Here is an 11,078-nt window from a genome sequence, read left to right on the forward strand (position 1 = left end):
CGCCCAGTCTGCTCGGAGGGGTCACTTATTTCTTCTAAGCACAACATGAAACCGCACACGGAGGTATAGTTGGAGTGGTTTGGTAGTGTGAGAAAGACACTTTAAAAATCTTTTGCTCACGTGACTTTTTCCCTCCCCTAGATGGAAAATCTCAAGTGGGAGGTGGACCAGAAAGAAAGAGAAATCCAGTCCTTGAAGCAGCAGCTGGACTTGACCGAACAGCAGAGCAGGAAGGAATCGGATGGAACTCGGCAGTCACTGCAGGTGCCTGGCCTGCAGGGGCGAGCGGGAGAGGGGGCGGCAGTCCCCAGGTCAGCACGGAGTGCGCCCCCAGCAGACCACGTGGCCACATCTTCCCGTTTCAGAAGGGAGGGGGCAGGCGGAGCCCGGAGCCCAGGGCCACGCCTGGCCCAAGCCGCATGAGGCCGCGGGTCTCAGAACATCCAGTAGCTGAGGCTGTGCGAGAGACCAGTCTGTGACACGCTTCCACTTGAGGAAAGGGCCAGGAACGGAACCTGTGATGGATGGTGCAGAACGAATGAATCAGAATCGATTTACGTTCTTTCTTAGTAATGGTTAGGCTCCTTCTAGTCGCTGACCTTAGAGTTCAAATGGACTCCTGGGGTTCCTTAAAGAATGTGGACTTAGGGGTGTCACTGGTGCCTCAGCAGAGGCTCTAAAGTGGGGATTAGAACGTCGGGGGTGTGGCTGTGACTGCGCCCCTCAGTCTCGACTGCCGAGGAGGAGGTCGTGCCGAGAAGCGGTCATCACCTGCTTCATGTGACAGCCAGAGTGTCCTTTTTCAGCCCATTAGACTGTGATGTACCAGTTAAGGTTTTTGCAGTGTGTTTACGATCTTTTAGCTGTAAAAATCTCGTTGACTTTCATCAGAACATCAGATCTGAGTTGGAGATGGTGCGGGAAGATCTGTCCATGACCCAGAAAGATAAATTCATGCTTCAAGCTAAAGTGTCCGAACTGAAGAGCAGCATGAAGACCCTGCTGCAGCAGAACCAGCAGCTGAAGCTGGACCTGCGGCGCGGCGCGGCCAGGACGGTGCGTGGGCCCCGGCGCCGTGGGCTGGCGGGTCCCCAGCCGTGCGACCCACGTCGCGCAGCCCACGTGTGAGCGAGAACCGGGGTGGGATGTTGTGCCTGGACGGCAGGCCAGTTTATTGTGGTGCCTTTTCCCGTAGAACGTTTGCTTTTCCCAGACTCAGATGCCGCATCATTGCATTGGGCTCTGTAAACCAAATGAGGGCTTGGTTTGCAGCGCCAACAAGAGCCCCCGGCTCCTAGGCAGGCCCAGCTGGGACACAGCGCCCCCAGAGTGGGCTCAGGCCCAGGGACCCCAGGGCCCCAGAGCGGAGGTCACGAGCCCTGCTCAGGTCGTCCGCAAACCCGGCGCGCGCCTCTCCCACCAGGTCAGAGCGTGAAGCTCTGTGACGCCCTGACTGGCAGCCTGGTTAGCAGCGTTTGCCTTTCTGTGGAAGAAGTTTGAAGTCCGAGGAAGGGGAGTCATATGAGTTGGAAAACTGGCTAAATTTTTTAGGGAGACTCAAAGTCTAGGTTGCCTCTTTCATGGAAGCCCCACAGAGCAGCCCTGTCCTGAGGGGCCAGGACTGTGGTCTGTGCTATTAACGTGTTGGGCGGGGGGTTTCCTGTCGGGCCGGCATCTTCCGAGCCCCTGTGGCTGCCAGCCCAGTGGGTCCAGATGAGAGGGACGTGCCTCCGGGGCCTCGCGGAGCTGGGAGGCACGCTGACGGCTCTTGAGGCGATGCCGTAGGGGAGCTAACCTCGTGCTCTTAAAAACAGAGGAAGGAGCTGAAAGGCGAGGCCAGCCCCTCCAGCCCCATGACACCAGTGAAGGTCCCCGACTGCCCCGTGCCAGCCTCTCTGCTGGAGGAGCTGCTGAGGCCGCCGCCCGCAGTGAGCAAGGAGCCCCTCCGGAACCTCAACAGCTGTCTCCAGCAACTGAAGTACGTGCCGGGTCCGGTCGCCTCGTCCTCACACCACACCGTTAACGTGGCGGGGGCTTTGTCACCAGCACTGAGTGCCCGGCAAAGGCTGGGCAGGTCTCTGGTGGGCAGGGTCCCTCGGCCTCTGGGGAGAGTCACCTGTAGCTAAGCGACCACAAGAAGCCGTCAAGTCGCCAGGGCCTGCGCCCTTGAGCCCTGGGCGGTGTCTCCCCCACATCCTCCCCGAGCAGAGCCCACGAGCACTCAGCCTTGCGGCCCGTCGCTGCCCGGGACAGAGGGAGGTGTCAGGCGTCCCTTAGATTCTGTGACCTTGTCAGTGTCGCTGGCCCCCGAAGGCGCCACGTGTCTGCGAACAGCCGTCTCAGCGGCAGCGGGGCCCTTCCTGGCTGCTTGACCGGCGCGCCTCCCTTTGCCCCCTGTCTCCCCAGGCAGGAGATGGACAGCCTGCAGCGCCAGATGGAGGCGCACACCGTCACTGTGCATGAGTCGCTGTCCTCGTGGACTCAGGGGGACCCTACCACGAGCTGCGCTCCCCCGGAAGATCATGCCAACCCCAGGGGAGACACAGAGCAACACGGGCCGAGCAGGGCGTCCGGAGAGGGGCTGGGAATGGCGACCGCCGAGCATCCCCACCCCGAGTGTGTGTAGCTGCCCCAAGGAACGTTCTTTCACAAGGTCCTTCATCGACTGTCGCCTCCTTGTTTTCCTAAGAATTCCAGGTTTGCATTCACCTTTAGGAGGAGTGAAGCACAGGCGCGAGGATCCCGGGGGGTCGTTCGAGGATCCCTGGGGGTCGTTCGAGGATCCCGGGGGGTCGTTCGCAGCTCGCAGCCAGCTTTCCCCACAGAATGGCCGGGGCGCGAGCGCCTAGTGCAGGCCTCCGTGAGGAGGTGAAGAGGGTTTGCAGGCGTCAGAGGGTCCTCTGCGGGAGAGATCTCGCAAGTGAAGGTGGCCCGGCTCCCTGCGGGTGGCCGTCGCCATGGAGACCTGGGCCAGCAGTGCCCTCTGTGTTTCCTGTTACCTCCCTGCAGTAGCGAGACTGTTTTTGCACCTTTGGGTTTATTTTATTTTCAATAGCCATCCCTTCATAGGACGTGTATGTAAATACTGAGAATCGTAATGAGTCTTTGAAAAGTATATGCTGGTGTTATTTAAGAATGACTTAAATTGTCTTTGTATTGACTGATTGCCTTTTGAAACTCTGCTGTCAGGAAATGATGTATGTGTAGGATTAAGGGATGTCGGTCAGAAAATTATATTTTAAGAAACAACTATTTTATTTACTTTATCTTCGAAAACCAAATATTCTCAGAGCGTTCTTTGTTGCTTTCACTTCACTTTATTTTTGAGGGCGCCTCCCACGTCATAAGTGCACATGGCCACCCATCTGACCCCAGCCCTGCTCGGCCTCACCTTGACCAACCCCTGGGCTTGCCCTCCGGCCACGAGGACTCCCCATAGGTCCCACGGTCACCACATGCCGGCCTGGCATGGGAGACGTGGGGAGAGGCCAAAGGTGAGGGGGCCCCTGCAGCTCGCCCGCAGCACAACTCCATGCCCAGGTGGAGATGTTCCCCAGGGCCGTAGAAGACGTGCTGGGCTCAGTGGCGACAGCCTTCAGGAGGGCGGAGGTTCTGAAACGCCCCATCTGGCGACCAGCGGGCTTCCTGGTGGAGGCAGCTGGCCACATGAAGAGGGCGTCGAGGTCCCCCGAGCTCTCCCGCCGGGGACACCCGGCCCCTGAGTGCGTGAGACGAGGTGTGAGGTGTGTATATTTTCCACCTGCTGCTGAAGCACCGCAGGAGCTGACGGACTGAGACTTGAGGCGTGTAAGTTTGACTCCCGCTTGCTAAAAAAGTCTAAAGTGATATTTATCGTTATTGGCTAGAGAAGAGAGAACAGGTGCCTGTGGCTCCTGGGTGGCCTGGCCTGATGGTGGCGCGAAGTGTCACGACCAGACACGCTCGATGTGCTACTCATGTCTCTTGTGGAGAAAATGGGATGGTATTTAAGCTATTTGTGCTCCCTTATAATATGTTGTTTGGAGGTAAATTGATACAGCAGCATTGATCAGAGACATCTAGTGTTTAAAAAAGATTCCCCAGCTAGCTTCGGAACTTCTGAAATACGTCTGTCCTTTGTGTAGGTTAATCTTGAACTGAGACTTGAAAACTTCATTATAAATGTACTCTACTTTTCATCTGAAGTTGGAAATCATTTTTGACAAAATTGTTTTTGTACCATTGGAAAAGAAAAAGGTAATTTACGTTCCGTTGCTTTGGCCGCATTACCCCTTTAATTCTAAAGCCCAGAATGGCACTCGGCCTCCTGCGCAGGGTCTGCCCTCCAGCGTTGGTCACTGATTGCACTTCTCTTGGGGAGGGGTCAGCTGACTGGACACGTCCAGCAGGTGAAAGCCGATCTCTGTTTCTCACCCCTTCCTCCACCTAGTTCCTGTCAGTGTGCATGCGTGTGCACAACGCCCTCTGGCCTCCTGTCGCCTCCCTGTGCCACCTCCACAGAGACAGACAACCTGGCTTGTCTCTGGTCCAAGCTCTGGGGCGGGCCCAAGTCCAGGGGACCCATTGTGTTTATGCAGACACCGCCTTTGGGCTTCCTTAATGGTCACCTGCAGCAGGAAGTGGGACTTCTAAATTGCCTGTTGTTGATTTGTTGAGGGTTGTGTGTGCGTTTTTTCTTATCTCCAAGGAACTTCACTGGCACTTCTACCTCCCAGAGCCGGTTGTTAGTGAGAAATGTGTGAAATATTCTATTGTGGGCAGAAGTGGGAATTAGGAATTTGCTCATGAAAAGCAGTCAAGCCTGGAGTATTTATAAAAACAGGCTCGCCGTCGCATCGTTTGTGAGTTGCACCGTCCTCCGTGTTGAACACTATGTCACGTCCTCACTGCAGAGAATGTTGGCTTGGACATCTCACGATGTCAATAGTTTTTATGTTGCAAAAAAAACCCCTACTGCAATGTGGCTGTCATTGATTTTTCCTCAGTACACATCAGATGGACGCCGAGGATCTTACAGGGTTAGATGCCTTTCTCCTACTGCCGGGAAGGTTTGGCAGGCAGTGTTTTGATAAGGTGTGAAGCGGGCCAGGGAGCCGCAGGTGTAGGAGGTCACAGGGAACCCTCCCAGTGTAAAGACTTCTTGGTATAGAGATACTGCAAAGTCACCGTGACTTGTATTTCTATGTCGTGAGTATTATTTTTAACAAAAATAAATGTGGCGTGTAAAGATTTCTAGTAGCGAGGGGGACCAGCGTATCTGAGGAGAAGAGCCCTGGAGTCTTCAAGGGCTCCACGATGTGCATAGTGCTGGGGCAGGCGACACACTCTGAGCCTGAGCCGCTCAGGCTCGGCGGCTCCACGTCCCAGGCGGGTGTCACTGTGCGGTAGTCTCAGGTTACATAGGGTCGTGAGGGCCACGCTTTAGAGGGTCTGGAAAACTCCGTGGTTCTAGGTTATTCATTTCTATTACAAATTGCCATGTAAAAGGGAGTCATCAGGTGCAGGTGTTCAGGGGAAAGGTGTCACTGTGCACATGAATTGTAACTTTAAAAAGCATGTTGATTTTTTTATAAATTTAAACGTGCTTGGGAATTCTTTAAATTTTGTGCAATAAACTATTTTTTTGTTAAAGATTTTCCTATTTCTTGGAGGGGAGTTACATATGTTTTGTCACATTTGGGAGTTACTTTTATCGCGTGTTGTTACACACCCTGTTCAAATACTTTTCTTAAAGGAATTTTACTGTTCTGCCGAAGTTTCAGGCAGGCCCTGAAACCCACCTTGTCATGGCTGCTTTGTCCACAGCAGAAGCGCGTCCGCCCGTGTTTCTCCCCCTCCAGCCTGTGCCCCACCTGCACGTCGCTGTCGGGGGGCGGTGCTCATGGGAACAACGCAGAGGAAGGGGTGGCAGCTGCCCTCGAGGCTGGCTTCCCGCTCCAGGTGCTGCCATCCCGTGTGACGGCAGTGGCCGCTGGGTTCACCTGTCATCCATGCTTCATTCTTGACCACCCAGCCCAGGTGGGTGGGCGTCAGGGAGCTGCTGTCGCACACGTGCGGAGCAGAGGCGGTGGTCTCGGGTGGTCGCGTGGGGGGCACCACGCGTCTCCGGGGCCCCCTGAGCCTCCGCAGCCGGCTCGGGCAGCGCGGCGCCCCCTGCCGCCGCCCCTCGTGGCCTTGCGTCCAGGCGGCGGCCAGGGCCGCGCTGCTCCCGCCAGGCGTGACGCGGTCCGTGACGGTGCCCGTGAACGTTCCCGTGCGAGATGGCCAAACCCAGGCAGCACCGAACGTGCAAGTGAGTGATTGCATTCTGTGAGCCGTCTCCCCCGCGTCAGAGGGGTCCCCGCTGTCTGTGCTTTCCGGCCCAGGCGCGCGGCAGGTGTGCAGGCCGAGGCCGGCACGCAGGAAGCTCGCTCTGCGCAAGTCGCCTGGTCACTCAGGGGTCTCACGCCTCGTGCAGCTGGGGTGGGACGTAGACACAGGACCAGCGCCCCCGCTGCGGCCCATTGGGTGGATGAACACGACGGCTGTGGGACGAGCCCCCAAGCCTTTCCTAGGTGAGAGAGAATTCTCAACAACCGGGAGGCGGTGCTTACGAGGACTCTGCGCGCCTTCGTGCCTGTCTGCACTTGACTTTGAATGTCGTGGAATCTGCTGAAAAGCAGGCTCTAGCACCTTCCTCCTGGGAACAGTGGGCAGCTCGAAACTGTGCGGCTGATCTCCTGTGGCCTGCGTGGTGCGGGGCATGGCTCTGGAGGCAGGTCCTCCTCGCGGCCCCGTCCTGTCCCCAACTTCCTCTGCGTCAGCTTACACCCAGACACCAGCTTCGGTGCCGCCAGGCCGTCTCCGGCCTCCGGAACACCCTCCCACTGCTGGCGGCAGCATGTGCCTGCTCATTCGTGCTGGGGACCCACTGACCCCGCGGGGCCGAGTTCCGTGTGTGCGGCTTGGCCCGCAGACGCTGTGCAGCCTGGCCCGAGCCAGCGTCTGCATGGAGACGACGCTCGTCTTAGTTGACAGAGCACAAACGGCGTGGCGCACGTCCCCCAGTGCCCTCCACCTGTGATCCTCGTCTGCCTTCCGGGCCGTGGGCAGGAAGCCCAGCTCGCCCCGGCGAGGAGGCGGTGCTCAGGTGTGTCCTCTCTGGACCAGGGCTGTGACCGCTGCGCAGTGCTCCACCTGGGCGACAGCGTCGTGACAGAGGAGCTCTGACCTGCACGAGCACCTGAACCCCCGCGGCCAACGCACGATGGGCAGGAAGTGGGGGTACGGACGACTCGTTCTCTCCAGCTCCACAGACGTGGAGTCACGAACGACAGCAACAGACCCAGCCTCTCCTGGCCAGTGCGCGCGCCTGCCACAGGCCGCTGCCCGTGCTGCCCGCGGCCAGCCATTGAGCAGAGTCCGTGCTCCTGGCTGGGGAAGAAGCCGGACCAGGAGCCTTGATGATTCTGTGGCAGGCTAAATGCATACCTTCCCTCCACCTTCTGAGGGCTAGCCGGGCTTTTAATCTGGTCAGCAGAGATGTATGAACAAGAGAAAGTTCGATTTTAACACGTGTGCACAGGGAATTCACATAAGCATGAAAATTCCAAAGACAGCAAGGCAACATTGGGTTTATGCGACATTTTGGACAAAGGAGAAAAGTGGGTAATGGCGTCTTAGATTTCAAAAGTGAGAATGAGTGATTTGCAGGTAACTGAAAAGCAGACATGTGGCAGGTCACCCAGAAAACGGTGGCACATGGGGTGCTCCAGCAGTAGGCCCCCGCCTGGAGTCTGTCTGATGCTCGGGGGGTTCACTCAGGACCCCTTCCTAAACCAGGCTTTTCCATCTGAATCTCTCGGGCAGGAAGGTGGTGAGGGCCCAAGGTTCTGAGTCTTGTCTTTCTTAAGAACCAGCTTAAAGTCAATATCCCAAAAGGCAGCTGTAGGGCGGCAAATCCTTGGTCCCCTTCAATTCCTAGGTGTAAATACCCCTAACCGAGGCAGATCTGAAGCTCCCTACTCATGTCCTTGGAGACTCCATCGCATGCCTGCCTGTCCCCTAGGGATGGGACCATGAGCAGAAAACAGAGCTAGCTCAACTCTGTCCTTTACACACCCTTCCCCGTGTGCACGTACATGCACAGAACTCAGTTTTTACCATTTTGTATCATGTTTCTTTTTATCGCCATTTTTCCGAAGAGTCCCTATTTCTCCTCCTGGATCACGGGCGTTGGGGCCTATAGGACAGTGCAGCCTCAGGTGAGCCCCGGGTAGCCCACTTCCCGGGGCCTCGCGAGAGAAGGAAGCACCAGCTGCGGGGCCCTGCCTTGCTGCTTTGCTGTAGGAATGGTGGCTGTGTATCATCAGCCAATGTGGACGCTGCTCAGGGGGCAGGTTTATAATTAGAAGCGGGTACTGATCCTGTGTTGGAGACTTCCTAAAATTCTGCCAGACCCTGGCACCTCCGTGTAGAACCCCCGTTGCCGATCTTCAGAGGAAACCTGGGGCTCCTTGCCTACACGTCTTCACCTCTGGGCTGCGCGGTGCACTTGGAGTGTCACAGCGGCCTCCTGCCGTGGCTGCCCTTGTCGCTCCCAGGACATTTGCTCTTGAGTCACCTGGCATGGGCTGCCCAACCGGACCCCCGCCCGATGTGACGTCACATTGTGACTGGATGTCCACAAGCTTCTCCTCGTGGAAGGATAATCATGCTCTTTGTGAAACTGGACGTCCCCACTCAATCTTTGGGACCGATTCAGTCCCTAGCCCTCTCTTGACATGGGATCAGAAATGGACTTAGGATTAGGGTAGAAGTTAAACTAAAAGCAGGAACTAGGTCAAAGCCGCTCCTCTGAGGGAGGACTGCCGGTTTCTGTCAGCTCGGTTTCCGTGCATCTCTTGGCATCTGCTTCCCTCTGCGGGCTGTACTCAGACTCTCACACCTGCTTCAGGGGCAGAGTGGCCCGTAGTAAGCCTGGCTGAAAGGTTTTCTTTTTTTTACCCTTGGTTATCTCGGCCTGGTTCATCTCATGTAGACTGCATCAGAGGGCAGTGAGGAGTATCCAGGCTATGGGATCCCTACTACGAGCCGAACTCCACAGAAAATCCTGGTGTTAAGATACTGGTTAGGCTGGTGAAGCTGCTGTTAAGACACCCCAAAATTCAGAGGCTTAAGTGAGAGAAGTTTGTGTTTCACTTAACAGCCCAAATGTTAGAACGGGTCTGACTGGGGCAGCTTCGTGGTGCTGAGGACAGAATGCCTCCTCTCTGTGTAGGTTGTTTCCAGGACAGCCACTCATGGGCCCAGCTCTCCGCCCACATGTTCCCAGTGGAAAGGAGGGAGCACGTGGAAGGCACCAGCTGTGTACGGCACTGTCCATTTTCCTGCTTTGTTCCTGGGCCACGACATGTGGTTTTTAGCTAACAGCAGCGTGTCCAGTTACGACTGGCAGTTACCGGAGAGTGGAGGATGGATGCTGCTGGCGACGGCCACCACACGCTCCTAATTGCTGCAGTGAGTCCACTCCAAACTGACCGACGTCCCCAACACTGGGGAGGACCCTGCCATGTATCTATGTGACTTTGTTTTTAAACTAAGAAGTAGCAACAACAACTAACATTTATTATGCCCTTTCTGTACAGTGGTTTGTAACAAGGACTTGGCACATAGCCATCCTCACCTCTGAGTGCAGTTACCATCACCAAATACCTTTGAACGCTGAGCCACAGAGAAATTCAGTAACTCAAGCAAAGCAGGTAGGGCAGGCAGGACACAGCTCTCGTCATTCACAATGGCACATATTCCTAAAAAGGTCAAACCTAGGGGGAGTGGCTGGGGACAGATCTGTTCTCAGGGTATGCTTTCATTCTAGCAAGGCATCCTTAATTTTAAATGTAGACAAAATTCACACTCGGAAGGCACAGGTTTTAAGCATATAGTTTGGTAAGGTTTGACAGATGTCAACCCACACGTCCCTGCTATCAACCCAAGCAAGATGCACGGCATTTCTTTCGTGCCCAGCTGACCGCCATACTCAGAAGCAACGGCTGTTGATACCTAGCACCACAGGCTTTGCCTGTTTCTGAGACTCCAACAGAATTATACGAGACGTACCTCTGTGCGGGGACTCTCATTTAGCATGGTTGATTCACTCGCACTGTTGCTAAAGAGTGTGCCACCATGGGATTCTCACGGTGATTCCAGTTTGTTCATCTAAACACCAGGGTGTTGCCATGTTAAAGAAAAAACCATAGGCCCAACATGGTGTCACTCCTGCTAGAAGCCCATGACACCGACTTAGATATAGTAACTAATCTAAGAGCAGTTTCAGCTCTCCCAGAAACAACCAATCTTGAATTATCTGGTCACGTGTTGTCACTTGGGCCCTCTCCATTCCCCACACAATAAAGGGGCCATCTGCATGATAAAACACTTCCGGTTCTCTTCCCCTAACGTAAAGATGTTGGCTTAACACCTGTTCCAGGCTATTATGAATAAATTAGGTGCTATGAACATTCTGTGGACTTGGCATTTTCACACCCAAGGCTGCACTGCTGAGCCTGTTTTTCAAAGTGGTTAACTCTCTTTACACTGCCAGTAGCAGTCTATGAGAATTCCAAAACTGCTCCACATCCTCACCAAAATTTCATTACTTTTCTAATTTTAAGCATTCTGCTGGGTGTTAAGCAGTACGTCTTCATGAGTTTAATTTTCATTTCACCCATCTGATCCACTGACTCCTCTGTGCCCAGTCAACCGTCAGTACCACCAAAAGAGTTGTGATCTTTTTTTTGTTTTGTTTTAACCAAGGATGTCAATTACATTTCTTTAGGTCTTTATCTCCATTTAAAAAATTACTGTCTGGATTGCACACAGTGAAATGCACCCTTTCGTCGTACTAGCTGAGAGTCCTAACAAGCACAAGCTGTCGTGGGCCCATCGCCCCAATGTAGGCGGGGGCTCCCATCGGTCTCTAACATGCCCCAGGCCGCGTGAGCGGCGACTGCTGCTGCTCCGCATCCTCCGCGAGAAGTCGCAGGGTCACATCGCCGCCTTCACCCGTTCCGCGGCCGGGCGCGCACCGACTCGGGCCC

General features: G+C 55.2%; 1 protein-coding gene across 10 annotated transcripts in view; it reads left to right on the plus strand.

Moving 5' to 3' along the window:
• The window catches only part of GOLGA3 (golgin A3), a 33,997-nt gene extending 29,813 nt beyond the window's left edge, over positions 1–4,184 (plus strand). For 9 of the 10 annotated variants that reach the window (XM_036221731.1, XM_036221732.1, XM_036221736.1 and 6 more), the window contains 4 exons: positions 142–264; positions 892–1,056; positions 1,815–1,978; positions 2,407–4,184. In XM_036221731.1, coding sequence (XP_036077624.1) covers positions 142–264; positions 892–1,056; positions 1,815–1,978; positions 2,407–2,626 — 672 coding nt within the window. In that variant the 3' untranslated portion in view covers positions 2,627–4,184. The remainder of the gene's footprint in view (positions 1–141; positions 265–891; positions 1,057–1,814; positions 1,979–2,406) is intronic. The other variant, XM_036221737.1, reaches the window with a different exon arrangement.
• Positions 4,185–11,078: the final 6,894 nt, after the last annotated feature.

This window comes from Rousettus aegyptiacus, unplaced genomic scaffold (assembly GCF_014176215.1).
Source record: "Rousettus aegyptiacus isolate mRouAeg1 unplaced genomic scaffold, mRouAeg1.p scaffold_m13_p_5, whole genome shotgun sequence".
NCBI lineage: Eukaryota > Metazoa > Chordata > Mammalia > Chiroptera > Pteropodidae > Rousettus > Rousettus aegyptiacus.